Raw genomic sequence first — 26,790 nt, forward strand, 5'->3', positions numbered from 1 at the left:
TAAAGACTCTTAAAGTGTGCCCGCTGAGTGCATTTTTCAGATTAAAAAAACAGTCCCTCGGGCTTTGAAGTGTAAGCGCTGGTTTACCAACCTGCCAATAACATGAGGGGAGCAAGTAACACTGTGGGTGAAGCCGGGGCCCACTCTGTGTATATGTGAATGAACTGTGGGTGAAGCCGGGGCCCACTCTGTGTATATGTGAATGAACTGTGGGTGAAGCCGGGGCCCACCCTGTGTATATGTAAATGGTAAGGAGACGTCCGCAGAAAGCTGAACGGTGACGCCAGACCTAAGACCTTAAAAGGTCCTGGGCTGAGGGAGGACTTTGTTGGGGCCCCTGCAAGCATACCTGTGTCACACCACTGGGGCCAGCCGGGTGCCCCTGACCCCCCTGCCAACCCGGGCGAGTACAACGAGGCTACGAGGGATGGCAGACAGGCGGCATGGCTGGTTAGTACTTTCAGCATATATCGTTTTCTAAAGCACCCGGAAAGTGCTGTAAGGAAGCATAAAGCACAATAAGTAGAACTGTTGATTGCCATGTACAGGTCTAGATGTTTTATAACATGCAGGGGGGGGGGGGATCCCGGTGGTCCGGTAATTGCAGCCAACAATTACCCAGGAGGTCAATGACAGCAGAAGAATTCCCTCTAATAAATCTTCTTGTGAACGGTGGAGAGCGTGCCTCCGGTCTCTGCGCTGCAATTAAAAACACATGCCGCATTCTCTGCATGTTCCCTGATGTCGAGCGGTTGTCTGCTGTGAAAATACTAATGGGATAAGTAGCCTAAAATAAATACACGTGAACTAAATGCTTATAATGGACGGATGCAGCTGTTCTGGCCCGCGGCCAATGACCACTTTTAAAATCCAGTACACCATTTTTGGGCTCTTAATTGTAGTTAGAACTGTTGGAAGCTACACATTTTCTCAGTCTAGAAAGCGGATTCTGCTGCAGCCTTGCTGCTTCCTAGCACTATGTGTAACAGACCCCTTTAAAGGGAGTAAAGAGTTACAAACGGCAAATCCCACCCTTGTGAGTTTGCAACTTGTGAACTGCAGGCTGCACACACATTTTTGCATCAGGCGCATTCACTGGGGTGGCGACCTTTCTGTTAATAAACTGGATGTCTGTACAGATATCTGCACCGGAGGGATATGAAGCAAGCACGTGAAGCATCTGTAGAAATGAGAGGCTCATTTATGAAATGGGACCAAATATTGATTTTTATAGAAATCATAACTAATTTGTCGTACAGGAGAGAGTTACAGAAGCGGGTATTGTGGAAATGAGTAGTCCACATTACCGCCAACAGCATATGGAAAGCTTGAACGAGATCGCCTGGCATCAGGAGTGGGCTGCACATAGATCACTACAACAGGTGCATACACCTACTGAGCTATTTTCCTGGGCCAGAACCAGCTACGCACAAGTGGCTGCTGCAAGCGCACAACCCGCAGAGTTCACCTGGACTAGCTCCTGGTTTTAGCCCACTTTATCTCTTTATCCTGCCCTATATACGCATCCCTCGCATTTAAGAGTGAAATGGCCCGGGCTCAGCACAGACCCCGACCCAAGGGAGCGCCGATCCCTCGACTCGAGTGACACATATTGAATCCCCCAAAACCCCCATCAGTGGACAAACCTTGCACGTCTAAACCGGACAACGTATTGTTCCATAAAACAACCTACTAAATGGTTCCACCATGAGGGTGGGTGGCTGGGGCCAGTGAATGGGACAGGGAGTGGCCAGGCCACCCCCAAAAGACGATTTCTTTTTCAAAAGAGCACCCTATATACTTTTACATAATTAATGCGTTTTATAGTTCCACTGTTCAAGCGCTTGCCCTCTCCCACTCACTTTCCTGCCAACAAATCCTAACGTGAATGTACATGTATAAGTGCAGTGTAATATATAGTAGACCTGGAATAATATGTCGAGCGCCTTGAGGCCCGTTCTGTGGTGTACGCATACTAGCAGGGACCGTGCTCGTAGAAATACAGGCACAGGCAAACATATGCCCCACTTAATGCCCAGCCACATTCCTACGGAGATGTTATTTCACAAGTGCTCAAATTCAGAAGGCGCTACTACTAGAACCTGAAAATGGCAGTAAAGCGCTATAAAAATGCTGTTATGCACTGGTCAGTCCAGGCTTGATCCGCCAGCACCCTTTATCTAAAAAAATAAAACACAGAAAAAAACTTTTGTCTTGGAAAACGACTAAAAAGTGGAAATTACCTTAAGAGTCCAGTCCTCCCCCCTCAGTGGCTAAGAAGGGGGGTGGGTAGTCACAGCAAGGGTCACTCCACGCTGACCTGGAGTGAGATAGCAACAGAGGTGAGATGTGCGCAGAAACCAAGTGAGAGGGGTGGGGGAGTGCGGCCCAGAGCACACACAGCATTTCCCTTGCGGGAGCAAGCAAGGGCACCATCTGTTTGAAAGTTAATTACAAACAGATGGTTCTAAAGCTCTCTCCCGCAAGGGAATCGCCAAACGTGCATGCGTTGCCATTAAAGCAATGCAATGCGTGCACGTTTTTGGCCTAAGAAACTAATCGATTACAAGAGGTCTCCTCCTATGCAGCACATGCATGCTGCGTAGGCAATACCTTAAGCGATAGTGACTGCTCACATGAGAGATGGTTCCCGCCTATTCTTGTGCTCAAGGTAAGGATGAGAAGGAAGGTTGGAGTGACTCGACAGACTCTAAGCTTGTGTTGGAGTGACTCGACAGACTCTAAGCTTGAACATGATAAATAAGGGAGGCACGTTAAGGGCACCCTAATAAAGTAAAGAAACATATTGCCATTTTAGAGTTTGAATATAGTGCAAGGCTAAGGCAAAATGTGCAGCAAAAAATCAATTAAAAAAACTGTCCCTCAGGAGCAAGAGCGAGAACACACAGATGATACTAAGAACAACCATGCATAGTGGAGTGTTGACAAGTACATCAGATGTTCATGTGGAGGAGTGAGGAATAAGGAATAGAATCCGCCCTTAAATTGCATTTCTTTTGTCATAGTGAGATTAACTTTATTTCAGAATGACTTGTTGTTGGCATATAGGCGGCTGTTTTTCTAATTTCTGAAATGTTGAATTTTTCAGATACATATGGAGATGGTTACCCGGAGTATCTTGTAGTCGATGATTCAGAGCCAGCTGTCGGTAAGTTACAACAAGATTAATATGTTTTATTTTTGTAAAATGGAGCCACCATTAATTACAGTCAAAGAAGTCAGGGCCTGATGCAGAGTTTGGCAGAGCGGAAGGAAGACCGTAAACCAGCGAATTACAGGCACTGATTGTCGTGCCACCTTAATAAGGGAGGGACATAAGGCTCCTGTTCCCTGTAAGTTGGTCCACTTACGTTTTGTTCATAGAGAACAAATATCTGCTCTGGCAGTTTTTTCTCTAAACAAAACAAAGGTTTGCTGAGTTGGCACTTTAAACATGGTGCTTGGTCAGTAACCTTCACTGCTGTGAAGGGAACAGCTGCTCCCTTCACAGTATAGATATCTCCACCTGCCATCTCTAAATATTGCAGACAGTTCTTCCTCAGTGTGGTGGAGATCATGACCTCTACCCTCCCCTGGTAGGGGCAGCAGCCTGCCTAGCTGGGCATAATAATGTCCCTTTCCTTGTTTTTGATCAAAGTATTTTTTTCAGTTTAATAAAAAGACACTCAATCCGATACCATTGCGATACAAGTAGCAGGTGGTCATTCGATACAATAATGTCAAACAAGTGATTAACAAATATCATGGAGAATTTTGTTGGACATCTTCAACTCAGAACTGTACTGCTCCTGAAAAAAGTGTATTCTGCACATGTAAGAAAGAGCAATAATATATGACGGATAGCTATGAAACCACTGTGAATCATGACCCATTTGTAAGATCAGCCTGTAGAGAGTATCCAACAGCATGCATAGAGGCGTGGGTACCGATGAGGTAAGGCTTGAACATTTTGTATCTGTGGAGTTTATAGTGTGGGTTATATATCATAAGAATGTCTTGTCTTGATGTCAGGGAGAACAGGAAAAAGAGAGCTAGGTGGAGAGGTGGGGAGGGTGCGGTGTGGGGGGGGGGGGCGGTTAAGTAAGGTATCAGGAGTCCGGAAGCGTTTTTCTTGAGGCTCAGGAGTTTGGCAGAGGATGAGCTATCCCCTTGATCGTATTATTTTCTTTGTACTTGTCTAGAGAGAGCCAACCTGCACTGGTAATGAGGGGGGTGGGGGGGGGTTGCATTTTAGACTGTAGGGTATGGTGTACCCCTTTGAGGTATGAGAACCATGCCCACCAGGTGTGATGAGAGAGAAGGGGAAATGATGTCCCTTGGAGACTATAACTTTCACTGCAATGGTTAAAAGAAGGTCTAGCAGAGCCATATCATTGGCGTTAAGAGTCATAGCAGTCACTGAAGCCCAGGGACCAAGAGCTATCATAGGAAAGCTTAGTGGCATGGGTATATCAAATATATCTGATAGCTTAATCTGTATCAGAAGCAAATATGGTTCCAGGAGTCCGCACTCAAGGAACGTGTGTCAGTGTGAACCAGTCTCTTGGTTGCAGTTCCAACATTTATAATTCTCGCGCAGGTTTGACTTTTGTGGCCTAGATGTGGTCCAGAATAGCAGGTTCATTATAAAGAATTTGGATTGTATGAGAGAGGGGACACTTTTGTTACATAACACGAGTTTTGCTATTGATAGTCAGTGATGTGGTTAAATATTTCAGCATTGAAATGCGTAGCCCATTTTGGATGCAGTACCGATGATTGTATTGAGTATGGGTCAGATAAAAATGTGTAAATCTTGTAGGCACTATGCCCTTAGTGTTGCCATAAGGATGAGTGTTTGGTAAAAGTAAGGTTTGGTAAAAGTAAGCTTTGACAGTTTTGCTTTAATCTTTAAGAAACTGTAGAAATCTAGGTTAGAGAGGACATATATGCCGGCTAAAGCCTAAAAAGGGAGTGGATCGGTGTTATTGTCATATAGATCCTTGATTAGCTTAATCCCTTTTAAGGCCCGAACGTCTGCAACCTAAGCATCAACTTCTGTTTTAGGGCTGTGCCATAGTGACACCCATCTGGAGTTATGAATAAGCTAAGGCAGACTTCTGTCCAGCACTTTACGAGCTTTTAATATTGTATTAATTATTTAAGAAACATGTTCAAACTCCTGCCTAGTAGATAAACTTGTGTTGTTTTAAATTATCAACTGCTTTGAAGAACTAAAATGTAGATACCAGAAAGTCAAATAAAAATTCTTAATACTTCTCTTGCCATTTTTGTGGGCCTAGGACACGAGATATTGCCAAAGTTTTAAAATGTGTTAAAGAGAATGTATGCCACCCATTGGTAACCCGCTTTTGGTTAAAACATTTTACTGATTTTAACGTTCATTTAGACCCTGATTACGAGCAGAGTGAAGTGGTATCTCTGAGTGAGATACTGTTCTGCTTATTACAACTTGTTGTGTATCATCACCAATCCCTGACATCAACGCAACAGAATCAAAAAATATGGAGAATTACTAGGGTACAACTCTAGTTCCTAGACTTGAGTACGTTCAGAGTTTGTACGTCGTTTTTCTGTCCTTCGCTTTGAAAAGAATATGTACAGGTGCTGGTGGCATGTTTTTTTTTTCGGGAGCCACATAACACCATTTCAATCTCTTGATTGGCTTCCAGGAGAGTCCTTGTAGCCCGTGACGAAAGGTATTGGAAAGTTTTGACCCCAGACACTTCTGGGATCTCGTGGAAGTAGCACTGTACCCCAATCTCTCTTTTTTCATCATGTTTTGTTACTCTCGCCGACTTGTGAAGGCATAAAAGTTCTATGCAATTTATGTTATTTTTTGTGACATTTTTTTTTAAATTCTCAAAAGTGTTGTAATCATTTATATGAACTCCATTTCAAGGATATCCAATTATATTATAAAAAAATACTTGCTGAAATAATATAATGCAAAACTTTGTGATGTTCCGTGATTAATTGTCTTTGTCGTGCCATTTGAGATTAATAACCGTACTGAGAATCACGTGAGGTAATGTTCATGGTTTCCTGTAGGGATTGTGGCAGTGGATTCAGGGCTTGGAGAGTAAATTTTTATTAGTCGGACCAGGGTCGTAGGTACTATTGGTTCTATAGGTGCAGTGGCACCAAGGCCCAGAGCCCTTTAGGGCCTTTTGAGCCCTCTACATTTCAGCTGCAGTCAAAGGGTCATTATTCTGGCTTGCACCAAAACCCAAGACATCTTTGTTACGCTACTGAGTCGGATTTTGGAAACATTAGTGAGGTACTGATGATGCTCTTGGCGTAAGACAACTGGCCATAATATTTATAATGTGGATTTTAATATGTTAACAATCAAATTTCGAATGTTTCTCAATATGCATTCTCTTTCAAAGGAACAGGAATGAACTGTCTCGAACCACCTAAATTGCCAAACACGAATATTCGAAATATGAAATCTGCATATGAACATGGTGAAACTGTTGTGTACAGTTGCACAAGAAACGGGATACTTTATGGCTCAGAAACCATAACATGTGAGAATGGAAGATGGGCATCCCCTCCTCAATGTACTGGTCAGTATATAATTATGTTAAATGTTACTTAAAGTTTTTCAAATGTATTTTTACTTAAGACAATCAGACATATGTAAGTTTTTTCCTCAACCTCGAAAGACAAAAGTAATGAGAACAATTTAAACTGTTACCCATTTAAAGAGACTTAAGCCAAATCTTTGATAATTACTCATTATTAACAGTTCAGAATCGAAAGCCTTTTATTTAGTACTTTCAAGTTCAAAAGACATCCACCCAGATTTACCATTATTAGCGCAAGGCAGTGCATCACCAAAGTTTGCTGCTCTGCCTTGCTTCAAAGGGTAAAGACAAAATGGGCCATATCTACTAAGATATAGTACGTTTTTCTCTCCACCAGCTCTGGCACACTTTTGGTTACCATGCATCAGCGCACGCTTTTACACCCTAGTGCAAGGGTGTGTGCGTTTTGTAAAGAAAGGCTTTTGTGCTGGAAGGGACCCTTCCTGTACAAAAACTGTTCCCTGAGGGTTTCCTACTTTGTACGTGTGCTTTACAATGCATCAACACATCAAAAGTTGGAAAAATAATGATAATTGTAAACATTTCCCCTCAATATGCTTGCCTCAATGAGGCATAAGGTTTTGCCACATGTCCTGTCTATCAATTTTAGAAGTTAGGGATTTGCCTCAAACCCATGAGTGGTTGTATGGGAATTCCCATGGAACACCCATGGCACACACCACTTAAGCAAAGTAGAGCAAAGTCAATACATTCCAATGCAATTCCTGATCTTCGTTGAATAGTAAATCTCATGGCTAAACTTTTCACTGGTCCAATGGCATGGAGAGCACTGTACCCACGTCTGAGGTACACATCGCCCTCGGGGTGGCACATGCAAAAAGAAAAATTGAAGGACAGAATGCAGAACAATGTCATACATTTACCCCAGTACAGAGATCGGGGCCTAAATCCATCGTTATTTTGCTCACCATGCCATTCCAGTTTGTACCCAGCCATATGCAAATCAGTCTTGACCCTGCGCCCAAAGGGAACAGTCCAGCCCGAACTGTCAGGCCAGGTCCTCCCTTGACCGGAAACAAGCATCCTAGGACCGGTTTCAGACTTTCAGCCCTCATCAGCCAGGATAGCTTGACTCCAGTGGCATGGAGAGCACGGGACCCACATCTGGGCATACACGTCCCACTCGGGGTGATAAATGCAAAAAGAACTTATATGACACTTTACAACACATGTGTTACAATGTGTGTCATTACAACGCATAATCATTACAACGCAATTACTATTCTAACTCCGCTGGGGCGTTACTTTGGGGAATGCGTTGTAATGGATTAGGCGATGTAATGAGATGCGTTGTAATGGATTTCATGTTGTGAAACATTTGTTGTAATGACACGCATTGTAACACGTGCATTGTAAACTATGTTTCCCAAGAAGAACAATTGATGGACAGAATGCAGAATAATGTCATACTTTCACCCCAGTACAGAGATCTGGGCCTAAATCCAATGTTTTGGCTGATGAAGGGTGATGCCCTGAAACCGGTCCCAGGATGCTTGTTTCCGGTCCAGAGAGGACCTGGCTTGGCAGTTCGGGCTGGACTGTTCCCACAAGGAACAGGGTTAAGACTTATTTGCATATGGCTGGGTCCAACCTGGGGTAATGTGATAAGCAAATGAATGATGGATTTAACCCAGATCCTTGTGACTGGGGGTGAATGTTTGCATTGTCCAGCATTCCGTCCATCAATTGTTTCTTTTGCATATGTCGCCCTAAGTGAGAAGGGTATGCCCAGACATGGGTCCCGTGCTCACTACACCACTGGATTCAAGCTAGCCTGGCTGATGAAGGGTGATGCCCTGAAACCAGTCCCAGGATGCTTGTTTCAGGTCCAGGGAGGACCTGGCTTGGCAGTTCGGGCTGGACTGTTCCCACAAGGAAATGGGTCAAGACTGATTTGCATATGGCTGGGTCAAAACTGGGATGGTGTGGTGAGCAAAAGAATGATGGATTTAACCCATATCCTTGTGACGTGGGGTGAATGTTTGCATTGTTCAGCATTCCATACATCAATTGTTTCTTTTGCATATGGTTTCTGTCTAGGTCATGTTTGTTCCTAAAATTTACAACTTATGTTCAATCATTACCCGTGCATGCCAATACCCATGAAGGCCATTACAATATTTTGTAACATTGTAAATTCAACTTAACAGTTTGTTCAGAAATTATACAATGATTAACCCCCTAAGGCATCTCAATATTCCTCTGAGCCTCTATGGACACTGTCACACCATTACCATGTGATCCAAACATTTACAAACACAGACATTTAAGAAACAGCTAATTCTCTTTTTGCAATCACTGAAGAAGCACATAAGTCTAAGTAGTTTGTGAAACTGAGGAAGGGAAACTCAAAGCAGCAAATGTGAGGGACTCCAATAGGGTGACCAACAATAAGAGATCAGGAGACATATAACACATGAAAAGATGCCAGACTCCATCTCTCTGGTTCTCATTCTAACCAATGTGAGTGCTCTCATGCCTTTGCCTGACCTGACCCAGAAGTGAAAGTCTCTGGTGTTCTTTATATGTGTACCTCTGGAGAAAGAGTTGAGCTTTGATAGTATCCAACCTCTCTGGGGAGCTCTATAAACCCTGTTCCTCTACCTTATCTGTTAAGTCAATTCCTCTTTTCCCGGGCTCTTCTTAATGTAACCATGAAAGTGCCCTCCCTCCTCCCCCAAGATAAACCCCCTTTTAAAAACCACCTGAAGGTTTGTATGAGAAAGCAAAGTAAAAGGCTTTGACCAAAGTAGGAACATCTACAAAAATGGAAGATGCTCATGAAAACTGTGAAGAGTCATATCTTTCCAGGCTACAATGTACTGTGCAGCCAAGATGTGTACTCAGGAATCCAAAATTGCCTCAAAAGTATATTCATGTGAGTCATTTACAAGTACTGATGGAGCGGGATTGATAGAAGTTGATCCTCCCGATTTTGCGGTGATGGAGCATCCTTACCGCCAGGAATATTGTCTGCCCACCAAATTTAACTGCAGGCAGACCTAGAGTTAATCACAGAGGAGACTACTCCATCTCCACTATAATTAATCCCCTCCAACGGTCATGAGGAGTAAGTGCTGTTAGAACCTTTTTTAGATGAACAGAATTACAGATCAGTTTTCACTGCCAGTCACCACCAGGTAAACCCTGGTGGTAAGGGGCAGTGAAAACTACTTAATGCTCCCCTTGCAGTGGGAGAGGATCGCCAAGGTGGGAAGAGCATTGCATTTTATAAATTTCAGTAAGAAAAATAGAAAAATGCATCGACAGGAACCGTGGCACTGTGTTGGTGGTTTCAGCCATTGTATTGTAGTTGACCACCAGCTTGACAGCCATTTATAAATTTGCTGGGTAGAGTAGTCGCCACCTGCAGACCAACAGAGATTACGCCATCTGCCAAATCAAAAGCGGGCCCTCTGTCTCTAACCCGATATATAAGGGCTCATCATCTGTGCCTGTAAATAAACCTTTCTCTTTTTTACATTAGCTTTGACTAAATGTAAAATACCAGACTTATGAATGCAGTTTTAGTAACAGGGACTTGACAGAAGAACTGTAGGTAGAGGGCCACAAAGAGATATGGAAAACATGAGAACAAGAGAAGTTGGAGAAACTGAAGGCATTTTAAAGGAAGTTACTGTATTCTGCCTCAGCTAGTGAGATTCTGTATCAGACGTTCCATGATAAAGCATCCAGGGTATCGTTCTAGAGATTGGTGCAATCTTTCAATCTATCTAACTGTGGAGGATGATTTGTGGACTTTAAATTAACAGCCCCAAAGGTTTGTAGTTAGGTATCCCAGAACCTAGTAATACATTTGAGCTCTCTTGTCAGTTACATTAACTCATGGTAACACATGTAATCATACTATGTTGGACACACAATTAGCATTAGATCATGTGCTGAAGGTAATTTAGTCAAAGTTGCAAACTGTACCAACTTTGTACTGTAAAGTCATGGATGGAATGTGTGACTTAATTTTAGCCACTGATAATTACCCATATCCCAGTTCATTGTTATTCTGCATGCAATGCCTCCTCAGTTTGGAACCAGCCATATGAAAATCATTCTTGACCCTGCTCCAATGGGGACAGTCCAGCCCGAACTGCCAGGCTAGGTCCTTCGCTAACTGGGAGACAAGCAACCAAGGACCGGTTCTGCCCTAGTTAGGGCTCATCAGCCAGGTGTAGTTGGGTTTAAGTGATAACATGTGTACAGTAGGCAGTGACACCCAGAAGCATTGTATGACCTTGTGCTAGGAGCCAATAAAGGGTCCAATACCCCTACCAGTCTTTGTTGATCTCTCTTGTCTCAATTACATTTTACATTTTATGCAAGCTTTGATATAGCGTGTGACATAATTTCTTGCAGCTGACCACCAATTATTTCTAAGAGGAGCCAATAAAGGGTCCAATACCCCTACTGGTCTTTGGTGATCTCTCTTGTCTTGATTGCATTTAATGCAGCCTTTAATATAGTGTGTGAAATAATTTCTTGCAGCTAACCCACAAATATTTCAAAGAGTGAGTTCCAGCAGCTTAGTGACCTGTTAGAGGAGTGTAATGACATCAAGAAAATATGAGTTTTTGCAAAGTATTATCTTGAACATGAAGACATTTGTCTTGAAATTATAACGCTTATTTAATTGTTTATTTGCAACCCCTTGAACCCATTTTTCAATGTGGAGGTTTCCATATGAATATGGTATTTGATTTGGCTCTCTTCTGCAATTAGTTGTTGCATCTGCTTAATAAGGATTGTATGTGTAAGACCTACCACAGGTGAGTCCCCTGGTTATTGGATGAGAAAAGAAATTCACTTTACCATGACTTTACAAAGTCAGTGTTGCTATGATCCAGCAGCAAATCATCTTATATAACTCAATCCTACCATGCACAGCTTGTACCCTTTCATATTATATCTGTTTCACCCTGTTACATTATAGATTTCATAGCAACACTCATGACATCTCAAATGACATCATTTATGAGAACACTGTGCATAGTAGCAAGGCAAGTTATAGTTAATGCACATTCCATAGTATGCGTGGCGTGTTCATAAAACTGTGTACGGAAATCTGCAAGTTATAGTAAGTTTTGCACATGGAATAAATATATACAAATGTATATATATAAATCTGCAGCAAATAATGAAGATTTAAAAATGTCTACGTTTGTGGTCCGTACCTGTGGGGAAGATCCAGACATTGATCGAATTCAGGATTGTGGAATATATATATATATATATATATATATATATATATATATATATATATATTCACTGAAAAAAACATAGGTTATAGACCATATATAGTTCGAAATTAGCATTTACAAAACCTTGAAAATTCACTGAAAAAACCATAGGTTATAGACCATATATAGTTAGGGATTAGCATTTACAAAACCCTATTTTACTCACACAAAACCATTGAAATTCGCATATATAGTTAGTTGCACTAACTATATATCGCGCACCCGCAATCCGCTGCTGATGATGTCACATATTACATCATTCATGACATGGTCAGTGACATCACTGATGGCATCACTGATGACATCATCAGTGACTGTATGTTTCTGTAAAGTTAAAATATGTCTTAATATTGAAGAATGAGTGGATGTATAAGTGTCTGGATGAAGGATTTAGTAGGTGCATGACTGACTGTATGAGAGAGTGATTAAATGTGTCTCACTGACTGCATGGGTTAGTGACTAAACTGTCTTAATTTGTGCATCATTATATCTGTTGTTCTGTAAACTGCATGTGTTGATCAGTAGCTATATGAGTAACTATATGGGTTATTGATTGGTTGCCCAAGTATTTGTATGGGAGAGTGAGTGTGTGTGTGTGGGTGGCTGGGAGGTGTGTGACTCTGTGCATAGATGTGTGAACAGTTGATTCACTAGATGTATTGGTTCAAAACTGCATGTGGAAACAGCTGTATGGGTGGTTGACTGTGTGCATGAGTGTATTGGTGAGTGAATGGATATCTCAGTGCTACATGTCAAAGTAAGTACATATGTAAAACACAGTTCATGTGAGAGTTGACATATATAAACTACTGTGTATTAGAGCCAGTGAATGTGTCAGTGGCTGCATGGATCATTGAAAGCTTGTATCAGTGATTGTATAAGAGAGTAAATATGTGTTAGAATATGTTTTAATAAGTAAGGTGTGTATAACTGTATAGTTGAGGAAATGTAGGTGTGATTGATTCTTTGCATGACTGACTAGTGTATGAGTAACTCCATGGATGAGTGACAATCTGTGAGTGTCTATTTACACTGGGTGTATCTAAGGTTATATTAGAGTCTGAAGAGGTTCATCGTATTATCACATGAATGATGTCATCAGTGATGTTGTCAGTGATGTCATTTGAGTTGTCAACAGTGATGTCATCAGTGATGTCACTGACCATGTCATGAATGATGTAATATGTGACATCATCAGCAGTGGTTGGCGGGTGCGCGATATATATGCGAATTTCAATGGTTTTGTGTGAGTAAAATAAGGTTTTGTAAATGCTAATCCCTAACTATATATGGTCTATAACCTATGGTTTTTTCAGTGAATTTCAAAGGTTTTTCAATAGCAAATATCAAAAGCTGTGAAATGTATTCTTCTTTTAAAGGAAAAATATATTTTATATGTTTTTAATATAATTTTTTATGCATCTGCCAAACCCTGACCTCTTAATAGTGCACTGTGGTGGAAATGATTTGGGCACTATGACTGGGGTTGGTCTGGAAATGCTTTAAAAGGACACCTTTCATCTTTTGTTGACACTTTTTCCCCAAACTGCCTTGGTATATTCCAATATATGCCAGAGACAGAAATGGAACTGGTCCAACCAATTTGTCCACAATTTGAGAAAGCACGGAAACATGTGAATAAATCTGTTTCTGCTTACATGAGAGACTTTAAAATGGGTTCAATATACAACAATAACTTGCGTTACAACATGCAAGACATCTACAGAGGAGAAGGTGTGCACTTCTCAGATGAGAGGAATAGAATATTCCTCCTGAATTTAAGACTGTGCATTTGAACCTACTTGTAGGTACCTAAATAAGCCACAGAACCCAATAGCTCTTTTCAGAGCTACCCTACCTCTGATCATTCAAAACGTTTATCTTTTTCTAACTTTTTTCACTATTTTTCACCACAGTACGCTCCCTGGTACGCTTCCCGGTGAGCGTACCGGGCGCTCCCCCCGCAAATTTTTTTTTCATTTTTTTATTTTTTGCCTATATGAGCGTCCTAACCCCCCTCAGTGATGTCATCAGTGATGTCATTTGAGATGTCATCAGTGATGTCATAAGTGATGTCACTGACCATGTCATGAGTGATGTAATATGTGACGTCATCAGCAGTGCATTGCGGGCGCGCGAGTTATAGTTAGCTGAACTAACTATAACGGGGGAATTTCAAAGGTTTTGTATGAGTGAAATGTCCAGCTAACTATAACATGTGTGAAACCTATGGTTTTTTCATTGAATTTGCAAGGTTTTTTAAATGCTAATTCCTAACTATAACGTGTGTGACACCTATGGTTTTTTCAGTGAATTTGCAAGGTTTTTTAAATGCTAATTCCTAACTATAACGTGTGTGCAACCTATGGTTTTTTCAGAAAATTTCAAAAGTTTTGTAAATGATAATTATTAAATGTATTAATTGTTATTTTTTATACCGATTTACTAAATTTTTTAAAACTATTTATTTTTAGATATTTTATTTTTTAAATTACATTACATATTTTTAATATAAATTGAAAAAAAATGTTTTTACAAATATTTAAATTGTAATATATATTTTTTTTATTTAATATTTTTTTCATTTATATATATTTTATATAGCAGGCAATGATATTCTATGGAAGGAAATTCAAGTTACTGGTAAGTACAGTTACATTTACTTTTCAGGAATAGTAGTGAGCTAGATTGGGGAATTAATTCCTCTTCAATCCTGAGGTCCCCTGTGAGCCAACTAGCCCACCAGGTACCTCCAGTATGTGCCAGACAGCTGTGTTGCAGAGAGGTGTTCAAAGGGCACGCCCCCTTTTTACAACACTCTGCAACACAGCTCCATTGCGCTTACTGGAGATACCTGTTGGACTAGTTGCCCCCTAGGGAACCTCTGGATTGAACAGGAATTAATTCCCCAACTTCAGGGCATGTTTGCACTCACATCACCTCAAGCCCCGACCCTACCTTCACCACTGTGCTAACGCGCCCTGTAGAGTGTTCTAAGTTGGGGGATTAAGTCCCCTTATATACTGGGGGTCCATGGGGGCCAACTAGCCCACCAGGAACCACCAGTATGCGCCATGGGACTGCATTGCAGAGAGGTGTAATGACGCCACGCCCCTTTTTACCGCTCTCTGCAATGAGTTGCTTTGCCCCAGGGGTGGCGGTCCCCGGGGCAGTGTGGGGGGGTGGGGCCCCCACACTTCTTTTTCACTATGACCCCGGGATTTGATCCCCGGGGGTAATTTGAAAAAAAGCAGACCTGGTTTTTTGAATTTTTTTGTGGTGCCTTGGGGGTCCGTGTGGGACCACCTGAGCAGGCCTAGGGGTCAGGGTGTTTCTGCCCTGCCCCCTTTTTGCGTTCTACACATTTGTTTTTCTGCTTTCTTGTGCCTTGGTCTACCGAGCACAAGATGGCTGCCAACACTTCCTGGTTTGGAGTGTTGAAAGCCAATGAGCACGCAGCTCGTGCTCGGAAAGTTACGCGTACCGTATGCGTACCCAGCGATTTATGTAAAAAACAAAAATAATAATTTGGGGGCTTTGGGGGTCCTTGTGGGACCCCCTGAGCAGGCCTAGGGGGTCAGAGTGCTTCTACCCTGCCCCCTTTTTGAGTTCTAAACGTTTGTTTTTCTGCTTTCTTGTGCCTCAGTCTACCGAGGCACAAGATGTCATCAGTGATGTCATTTGAGATGTCATCAGTGATGTCACGGACCATTTCATGAATGATGTAATATGTGACATCATCAGCAGTGGATTGCAGGAGCGCGAGTTATAGTGAGTACAACTAACTATAACGGTGGAATTTCAATGGTTTTGTATTAGTAAAATGTCCAGCTAACTATAACTGGTGTGAAACCTATGGTTTTTTCAGTGAATTTTAAAATGTTTTTTAAATGCTAATTCCTAACTATAACGTGTGTGAAACCTATGGTTTTTTCAGTGCATTTCAAAGGTTTTTTAAATGCTAATTTTAAAATGTATCAATTATTATATTTATTTGTTATTATACAAATGTTCTATATTTTTTACAATACTTAAATTTTAATTTTGATTTATGTATTATTATTTACTAATTTTAGTTTTTTTTAATAATTCTGGCCTTTTTTGTGTTTTAAAGGTGCGCGCACGGTGCTCGCACGCATGCGCGCACGGTGTTCGCACGCATGCGCGCACGCTGCAGGCACTCCACAAATTTTTTTTATTCCAAAAAGTAATTTCTGTAAATGTAATGTACATAATAACCCAAGACATTCTGTGACATAACTGTAAAAATAGTATTTTTGACTTTTAAGAACCGTATATTAGCTTTAAAAGCATTTTAAAAATTCGGGTAAAACATCATTCATATGCGACTCGTGCATGCCCTGATCGCGCTCCGTGCGCGCACCCTGCACGCACGTAGTGTCATGTGACTTTAAAACAACAACAACAACAAACACCCCATCCACTTCCCTCACAATCTGTTTCACTTTCCTGGGAGAAGCATCTACAGAGATTTCTTCGTTCTTGGAAAATGGCAGAACAGCAGCAGCGAAACTAATACAAAGCTCCCCCCACTTGGAAGAAGGCTCCCTGGTGCACCTCGCAAAGAGACACAGAATGTCTTATGAATAGTTCATCAAGTTAAATCCAAATGTTAAATCCAATACTCAGAGTGGTTCCATAGTTGTTTAATTCATATCAACTCAATAGTTCATCAATGCTTGAAGAAACGTATGTATCATCCAACTTAAAAAGTCATCCAGCAATTAATCCTCCCAATGCATTTCGGGCAAATGACTAGCCCTTCCTCAGGGGACAGCTCTACAAAAAGAAAATATCATGGTATCATAAAGATTCAACTACTTCTCACTATTACACCAACAAGATCTAACCATGGTGCAGTGAACCTCATGCGTGTAAAATAAAAGTCTAAGCAAAAACCCAAGAAGAATCAAACTGACTTATACCAACAGTGAGAGGCCAGGATAAATACCAGTGAAAAATATCCATAATAACATGGCTAAACAAAGCATCATATTAAACAACTCATGTTGTGCATAGAGGATGCCCCAAAGTTCAAGACATACGTGATTCAAGAAAACGAAAATTCTCCTGTTGTAAAAGTGTGAGGAAAAGTGTGCCAAAAGTTTCAAGCCACCAAGGTTTCCAAGAAGCGCTGAATCACCGAGGGATTCATAAATACTAAAAATTAAGTACTCACGGAGTGATTACATCCGTGACTAGTTGCTTCTGCGAAAAAACGCATGAACGTAAACATAACGTATTTAGCGTGGGCGCACTCGCTCTCATAGTTTCAAAGGTCCCCCGTGAGGGGTACTTACAGAATAGCCGATATGAGATATGCCTCTATCAACGCGGTGACTGGGAACCCCAAACGTGCTGGGTCCCGGTGAGTTTAAAGTTGGCGTGTGACGCGAGCATGAAGATAGAAAGTGGACTGCGGGTGCAACAGAAAGTGAGCGCCATGTTAAAGAAGGAAAGTGAAATATACGCTACGAGCATGGGCTAATGTAAAGCTCTAATACCAGGGAAACATACACAACGTAATTTGCAGTGTGTCTAAGCATAAAAAACATGATTCCGGGGTATGCCAGCACATAGTCGAAATGAGAAATAAAAAATAAAATATAAAAATGAACAATCAATCATGAAAGATAACACAAACATAATACAGGCACACAAGAATTCACAAAGGATTACAGCATCAGATCAATGAATCACCATGATAGAACAGGAATACACAGATCAAAGATAACAAAGAAATTCCATCCGGTCATTTAAACCGTGTGGTTGCATCGTCGCCATGCAGCGGATCCAGAAATTCTCCCTCTTTAGGAGAGTCTGCTTGTTGTTGTGCGTAGGTGTCACTTGTTCCAATACAAGATATTTAAGCTGAGCCACTGAACGTTTTTGTTTCTGCAAAATGTACAGCTATTGTGGATTTGGTGTTTCCAGTCCTTATGTTACTCTTATGCTTGAGTAAACGGGTTCTGATTTTTCTTTCCGTGTGGCCAACGTAACATTTCCCACAGGGACATTTCAACATATAGATCAAGTTGCTAGAGTTGCAGGTGGCATTCACTCGCAATTTAATGGGATGACCCTTAATAGGGTGGTTGGTGACATTACCCTGAATGCAGTTATTACAATTGCTACAGTTGTAGCAGGGTCTGAGACCTTTGAAACATTCGGGTTCAATCTGTTCACTGGGTTTGGACAGGATCTCCTTGAGATTGCGTCCCATTGTGTACGCAAACATAGGCGGCTGTGCGAAAATTCCTTGGAAATCAGGTTCTAAGCTAAGTAAGGACCAATGTTTGGAGATGATGTTCCTGAACCGGTTACTCATGATGGAGTATTTAGAAACCACAACCATCCGTGGGTTATCTGTTTCCATGTATTCAAAAAGTCAGATGGCCGCCGAGACGCCGTAGGGGAAGGTCGCACCCTACCCTGCTCCTGAAGATGGCAGATTGATGGAAATGAATGCTCACCTTGTTCTTAAACAAATACTTTGGTGAATTGAGCTTTAATTCCAGAATTCAGACTTCAAAGCAGGCCCGGCTTGTATTGAGCAGAGTATTGGGCGGTGTGCTATTAAATAATCAGAGTTAGCTCAGCAATATACCTTCCAGTGCTTGTGGATGAGATGCTCAGAATCTTAACGGACTGGCCTACACTGATTAAAGATCTCCCCCAAGCTAGGTAGCAAAGTAAGGGAAGAACTCTGTTGGAAACCTTTGTTGCCTTAATTGTAAGGTCATATCAGGCGGGACGCACATACTATTCTAGAACAATGGCGCCTAAAATCTACCGTACAAACAAGCAAAGTCATGACCCAATCCCCTCTGAGGAAGAGGAAATATCTGCAGACGGTCCTGGAGCTTCAGCTAGCAACCTGAGAGCCAAATCGAGGACAAAAGCACAGCTGAGGCGGGAGGCGGCGAAAGAAGCTAAGGCACGGAAGTTACGGGAAAAGGATGCAGGCAAAGCGGGCAAAGCGGAAGGTGTTCGACTCGGTAAAGGAAATACAGAGTCAAAGCTTGCTGCCGGTGAAACGCTGGGAAAGGAATCAGTTCTACGGCAAACCACTATAGTGGAATCTTTCTCACCTGCGGTGGGAGCTACGGTGGGTGCACAGGCGGTAAGGCAACAGGCTTCCGTCATCCCCACGCTGGCGGTTCTATGTGGAGAGAGGCTGGGTTGCGCACTTGTGGAGAGTGCTGGAGGTGCCGCTGTTGATACCGCTGGAGCCACGGAGGATGCGGGAGACGCCGGGAACACAGGCAGCATGGCGGAGCCTCCCACTGGTCAGAATGAGGTTACAGATCCCGCAGGAGCGAACGCCTCTTCAGCGGCAGCAGCAGGGGGCGGGGCCATAGGTTTAAAGGGCCAGGAGCTCCATGCAGACTTAATTGAAGAGGAAAACAAGATGAAAGACTTATCTATAGACTTATCTATAACTAGAGAGTGTGATCCTGATGTTGAGAACAATGCCCCCCCTGGAAATAACGGAAAGGGTCATGAGATTGTAGTCGATCTTTCAATCGGAGGGACTCAGGGTATGGAAATGGTGACTACATCAGTGCAGCAGGCGCAGGTACAGGAGGCACTGGAGGTAATCAGTCACACTTTGGATGACACAAGCGCTTCTAATATAAAAACTATGCAAAGTATCCCTGAACCAATTCTGGCATCACCTGGTGAAGAGATCTTCTTCACTGGGAACGACGAGGCAGATGACGACGACGACGAAGAAGATGAGCTTGATGGAAGCGAATTAAGCAGTTCTGATCCTTCGGATATGGATTCGGAATTGGGCACCTCAGACTCTGTGGCAGGCTCAGGCTCAGAAACTAACCTATCCAAATCTGATAACGTCTCAAACATTTTGGACAGCGATACAGAATCTGTTAAGCATGAGACAGCACAAAAGGTGATAAGAACAAAAGTAAAAAAAAACTCAAAAGAGGTGTTGAAGACTGCAAAAGACAATAACCTTGTGTATAAGGGTAAGGCAAACAATGAGAACCCAAGACGCAAGAATCAATCCAGAGAGCCTCGTAGAAGACATGCGAAACCAATTGCAAAAAGGTTAGTCTGGGATAATACAGCAGAGAGCGGAACAACTCGGTCTGGGTCACTTGCAACTACAGAAACAGGTGTTCAGGAGTTTAGCTCTCAGGGAGCCGAGGGGGGTTCTGAAAGAGGTGCCTCAAATTTTGAAGTTTTATTCTTGACTTTAAAGCAGATTCAAAGTGAGGCTCGTGCTGAGAGTCAGAGAGCAAGCAGAAGGGCCAGACATGCAAATAAAAAGATACAATCCTCCCTACATAAGGTGAACAAAATGTATGAGGAAATGGTTGGGAGAGTATCTGAGATAGAGGCCAGAACGAGTAAATTGGAAGATGACTTTGTTAAGATGAAGGACGCCAGTGAGGATAAGGATAAGACAACAGCTGACATGCTTTGGAAGCTGGAGGACTTCGAAAACAGACAAAGGCGGAACAATGTTAGATTAATTGGATTTCAAGAGGGAAAAGAGGGTGGGGATGTGCGAGCTTTCGTTATCGATCTGTTGAAAGGTGCATTCCCCGAGCTGGCTTCATGGGACTGGGAACATGAGATACAAAGAGCGCATCGATTCCCGTTGATTCGAAAGGAAACACAGGGCAAGCCCCACGCAATATTGTTGTATGTTGGTAATTTTCTCCTGCGCGAAGAGATAATTAATAAGGCAAAACCACAGTCTAAGCGTTCCTATAAGGAAATTGATTTTTTTGCTCGCCCTGATTTTTGCCACGCCACCGTGGAAAGAAGGTGGCGGATGAGGCAGCTTATTACCCCGTTCCAAAATATAGGGTACGAGGAGGCTTTTCTTATGTTCCCTGCGCGTCTAAAAGTTGGTCTAGAGGGCAACTATAGAGTTTTTTATTCTGAAATTATGGTGCAAGAATATCTCAGCTTCTTGAGAGAGAATAAAGGCCGTCAAAAGTCTCAACATAATGTCCCAGAGGTCCAAGACACACAAACTGGGTCTGTTAGAAGCATACCCCGTAAAAAGTAAAAAGTTAAAAATAAAAAAAAATGGAGAGGATAGGGTAAAAACCGTTATGGAAAAGCAGGGTAGCAGTAGTAGTTAGATTTTTACCTTTAGAAAGTTTAAATGAAGGCTGTTCGTACATATGTGCATGCTAAGTTCTTTTACTTATTTTCTCTTTGCTATATATCTATTTTTGAGATTTTTGGGTATGCTTAATTCTCTAATACTGCTCAAAACTGCTGATATGTTGTTCTAGTGTAATACCGTTGTCTAAATGGGTAGTAGCAGATACAATTTTGATAGATAAGAATGTATGATTAGCTCTGTTTCTTATGCTGGTGAGCATTCCGAATGATGTATATAATTAAGGAAAGTCAGGGGGGGTGGGTGAGACATCCCGGTGGCACGCGTCGGTCAGACATAGGTCTTATGGACCTATTTGCCCGTAGGGGAGGAGGGTTCTCGAGGGAGGGTCTTCTGGGGGGGGGGAGGGAGAACACAAGGACAGGGCACAATGGTATTGAAATATGTTGGGATTACGTTGGGCACATTATGAAAAAAGTGTATGAGCAGCATAGTTGTAAAGAAGGGAGTTTGGAAACCAATAGTTATGTGTTGCATGTAGTAGATGTAATGGAGATGAATTTCGTTAAAATAAGAAATACAAGTGAACAGGCAGTCAATGTTCCCGGAAAATTTAGCGATGACACTTAGATTTGTAACATGGAATGTGTGCGGCTTAAATGATGTTCAAAAGAGGCATAAGATAGGTATTCGATTACGCCAGATGAATGTAGATTTTATCTTTCTGCAAGAGACACATATAATGAGTACGCAGGAGTATTGTCTTAACCAGCTGGGTTTTCATCTCATAGCCAGTTCTAAACAAGGTGCAAAAAATAGAGGGGTCGCTATCTTGTCAAGGAGTAAAAACTTGATAATAGGGAAAAAATTGGAGGATAAATGGGGAAGGTGGGCCATGGTAGAGATAGAGATAGAAGGTGTATGGACAACGATGGTGGCAGTTTACGGATCCACGCAGGATGATCCAGAGGTACTACAGTTCCTAGACTCTGAGTTAGCTGCCTGGTCCCCGCAGGTCATTATAGGAGGAGACTTGAATATTAATGGAGCAGATGGGTTAGGAACAGGACAAAATAGGTGTTATAAAGGACGCAAGAAAAGAATTCACAAGGCTCTTGTGGATCTTCTGTTTAACAATAACCTGAATGATGTCTGGGGCACAATTAGATCAGAACAGAAAGGATATACTTATTATTCTGCGCCGCATCAAGTCTGTGTTAGACTGGACTATTTTATGATCTCTAATAATTTAATGTCAAGGGTCAAGATTGATAGGCTGCCAAGAATTCTAAGTGATCATAACCCAGTAATTTTGGCAATGAAATTAGAAGGAGGAATAAGACCTAATCGGGTATGGACTTTTGAAAGAAGACTTCTCCTAGAGGAGGACTATGTATCTTATATGTCAAAATGGATCACTGAGTTTTTTTAACACAATAAAGGAAGTACATTGGTGGGAGTCATATGGGACGCTTTTAAGGCGGGTGTCCGTGGTGAAACATGTAGCTATAGCATTCATAAACGTAAAATGGAAGGGCTCCGGCAAAGGGAGTTAGAGAGAGCTGTCTCAGAGGTAGAAGAACAACTTAATAACTGCGTTATCAGAGGGGAACCAGCTGAACAATATATATTAGATCTAATTAAAGTTAAAAGTGAACCTGAAGATGAACTGGCAAAAAAAGCGGCAGTATATTATACAATCCGAAGGGAGAAGTGCTATGAATATAATGAAAAAGTTGGGCATGGACTCGCTATGCGCACCAGGCAGATTGCGGCAGAAGGGACTGTTAGGGAAATTAGAGATGGAAATGGTAATCTGCAAACAGATCCGGAAGAGATTAGGGAAGTATTCAGGAAATATTATCAGACCCTTTATGATTATCAATATCCTTGCAGTAATGAAGAGATTAGGGAGTACCTGGAGAATATACCAACTGAGAGGGTATCAGATGAAGAAGCAGATAGATTAGAAATTCAGTTAGAGGCGGAAGAGATTAAGGAAGCTATGGGTAGACTCCCCTCAGGAAAGGCTGCTGGTCCGGACCAGATACCTCTAGAATTCTATAAAACTTTCTGGGGAATGCTGTCTCAAGAGTTAACTAAAGTGATCCAAGCTGCCCAGCTCGGTGAGTCTATACCAAAGTCGTGGGGGGGTGCAGACATTGTTTTAATCCTAAAAAAAGGTAAGCCGCAAGTTGAGCCTGGGTCATATCGTCCCATTACATTAATGAATAATGACACCAAAATATATTCAAAAGCGCTGGCAATGAGATTTGCAGAGGTGATAAGTGCCTTAGTCAGCTCTACTCAACACGGTTTCATTCCTGGTAGAGGAACGACCCACCATACTAGGAAAGTTATAACATTGCTCGATGCTGCCGAAGTCACAGGAGACCCGATGGCAGTAATGCTGCTGGATGCTGAAAAAGCGTTTGATCGGGTCTCCTGGGACTATTTGTGGTATACTTTAGCAAGAGCTGGATTCAGGGGCGGTTTTATAAAAGCTTTACAAACTTTATATAAAGAACCGGTTGCGGCTTTAAGAGTCAATGGGGGCGCTACGGGTCAATGTTTGATCAAAAGGGGTACACGGCAGGGGTGCCCATGTTCCCCCTTACTGTTCGCCATGTATATGGATCCACTGATCCGTAAGTTAGATCTATGTCCAGAGATAACTTCGTTACCAACATTGCTGGGACCCTGTAAGATATTGGCTTATGCTGATGACGTGGCGGTGATAACCCCAAACCCCACGGAGGCAACTGATTTTATAGAAGAAGAGGCCCGTAGATTTGGACAGATATCGGGGTACGCCCTAAATGCCTCCAAGACTCAGATTATCAAAAACTCAGTGACTGTGTGTGATGATAACCGTGTGGTCCAGGCAGGGACCTATCTAGGAATAAATATATCAGCTGATATAAACAATTTGGTGGAAAATAATATCGCTCCAATAATAAGCAAAACAAAGAAAGATTTGGATCGTTGTGAAAATTTACACCTATCATTAGTAGGTCGGGTCAACATCATTAAAATGATGATACTGCCAAAATTTTTGTATATATTTAGGGCAATTCCACTTTTATTTGATAATAAATGGTTCAAGATATGTGAACAAATGATCAATCGGTTTATATGGGCTAAAGGAAAGACACGCAGGGCATTGAGATATATGTCTCTACCGCGGGAGCATGGGGGCTGGTCTTTACCAGATTTAAGAGTGTATTACTGGGCTGCTGCATTCCAAAACATGTTGGGATTGGTTGGGGGGGCTGATGTGGATGGATGGGACAATGTTGGTTCACTTGCTATTTATGGTTTGGTTTTGGGTAAAAATGCGGAAAATATTTTTCCGCATTTCATGAACAGAACATCATGACATCTACGACCCCTGAAGATGACATATTGCGAGGCCTTCGTCCCTCCAGTACTTATTTGGCTCCTGTGAGTCATAAGATCATTGACTTGTTTGAGAATCTCGTCAAGAGAGACTTTGCTAAATTACCTTTTCAAACGAGAGCTAAACGTGAGAACCTCACTAAAAAGGAGAAGAACACCCTACATAAAATTGCCAGTAACCCATCGATAGTATGTCAAACAGCGGACAAGGGAGGCGCCCTTGTGATCATGGATGCAACATTCTATGAAGAACAAGTATTGGCTCACACGTCCGATTCTAACACTTATGCTTCTTTACCGTCTGACCCCACAGACGAGTTTGCTACCGTTTTGGTTGGAATCATCAAACAGGCATTTGACAATGGAACTATCAATGAGCGTGCCAGACGGTATTTAATGCCTGATAATCCCAAACCACCCAGGTTATATATGTTGCCTAAAGTGCACAAGCACCCCACCAAACCACCTCTAAGACCCATTGTGTCCACGAAAGGGAGTATTCACGAGAACATTGGAAAATTTCTGGATACATATCTCCAACCTTTTGTTGTAAACACCAGATCACATGTCAGAGACACTACAGACTTTTTGGTCAGATTCAGAGAAGCCACCAGCAAATTAAACGATCAAGATCTGATTCTCTGTACAGTGGACGTATGTTCACTGTATACGTCCATACCTCATGACCTGGGCATGACAGCCATTGAACAAGAATTATCCAATTCTGACATTGATGTAGACCTGCAACTTTTACTGATGGAACTCATAGTATTCACTCTTTATCATAGTTATTTTACAGTTTTCAACAAATGGTTTCACCAACTATGTGGAACCGCCATGGGAAATTGTGCGGCTCCATCGTAAGCCAACATTTTCATGAAGTCCTTCGAAGAACAACATATACTCAATCAAGCAGTGTGGCAGAATCATGGGAAACTCTATTTGAGATTCCTCGATGATATCTTCATCCTGTGGAATGGCTCTGAGAACGAGTTGACTGACTTTTTGAATACATGGAATTCAATCAATGATCGGGTCCAATTCACATGGAACCTAGATAGAGAAAGCATCCACTTCCTCGATGTTGAGATTCAACGAAACATGGGAGAATGGAACACCACCATATTTCGTAAACCGAATGATCGAAACTCTCTTTTACACCATCAAAGCTTTCATAGACCTGGGTTGAAACGGAATTTACCCCTATCACAACTCATGCGTGTTAAACGAATAGTTTCATCTGAAGAGGTGTGTCAAGAAGAAATAACCAACATGCTAGAAAGGTTCAGGACCAGGGGCTATCCCCAACAAACTTTGGATAAGGCCGTCAACCGAATTGGCGCAATGAATCGTTATGACCTGTTACAAACACGAGTTAAAACAGATAACCCCGGATGGTTGTGGTTTCTAAATACTCCATCATGAGTAACCGGTTCAGGAACATCATCTCCAAACATTGGTCCTTACTTAGCTTAGAACCTGATTTCCAAGGAATTTTCGCACAGCCGCCTATGTTTGCGTACACAATGGGACGCAATCTCAAGGAGATCGTGTCCAAACCCAGTGAACAGATTGAACCCGAATCTTTCAAAGGTCTCAGACCCTGCTACAACTGTAGCAACTGTAATAACTGCATTCAGGGTAATGTCACCAACCACCCTATTAAGGGTCATCCCATTAAATTGCGAGTGAATGCCACCTGCAACTCTAGCCACTTGATCTATATGTTAAAATGTCCCTGTGGGAAATGTTACTTTGGCCACACGGAAAGAAAAATCAGAACCCGTTTACTCGAGCATAAGAGTAACATAAGGACTGGAAACACCAAATCCACAATAGCTGTACATTTTGCAGAACAAAAACATTCAGTGGCTCAGCTTAAATATCTTGTATTGGAACACGTGACACCTACGCACAACAACAAGCAGACTCTCATAAAGAGGGAGAATTTCTGGATCCGCTACATGGCGACGATGCAACCACACGGTTTAAATGACCGGATGGAATTTCTTTGTTATCTTTGATCTGTGTATTCCTGTTCTATCATGGTGATTCATTGATCTGATGCTGTAATCCTTTGTGAATTCTTGTGTGCCTATATTATGTTTGTGTTATCTTTCATGATTGATTGTTCAGTTTTTATATTTTATTTTTTATTTCTCATTTCCACTATGTGCTGGTATACCCCAGAATCATGTTTTTCTATGCTTAGACACACTGCAAATTACGTTGTGTATGTTTCCCTGGTATTAGAGCTTTACATTAGCCTATGCTCGTAGCGTATATTTCACTTTCCTTCTTTAACATGGCGCTCACTTTCTGTTGCACCCGCAGTCCACTTTCTATCTTCATGCTCGCGTCACACGCCGACTTTAAA

At 41.9% G+C, this 26,790-nt stretch overlaps 1 protein-coding gene across 10 annotated transcripts in view; it reads left to right on the forward strand.

The window, feature by feature from the left end:
• LOC147747713 (coagulation factor XIII B chain-like) overlaps positions 1–26,790 on the forward strand; it is a 1,126,012-nt gene that overhangs the window by 391,084 nt on the left and 708,138 nt on the right. For all 10 annotated transcript variants that reach the window (XM_086955075.1, XM_086955118.1, XM_086955080.1 and 7 more), the window contains 2 exons: positions 3,110–3,169; positions 6,414–6,593. In XM_086955075.1, the coding sequence (XP_086811201.1) occupies positions 3,110–3,169; positions 6,414–6,593 (240 nt within the window). The remainder of the gene's footprint in view (positions 1–3,109; positions 3,170–6,413; positions 6,594–26,790) is intronic.

Source organism: Lissotriton vulgaris, chromosome 1_1 (genome assembly GCF_964263255.1).
Source record: "Lissotriton vulgaris chromosome 1_1, aLisVul1.2, whole genome shotgun sequence".
NCBI lineage: Eukaryota > Metazoa > Chordata > Amphibia > Caudata > Salamandridae > Lissotriton > Lissotriton vulgaris.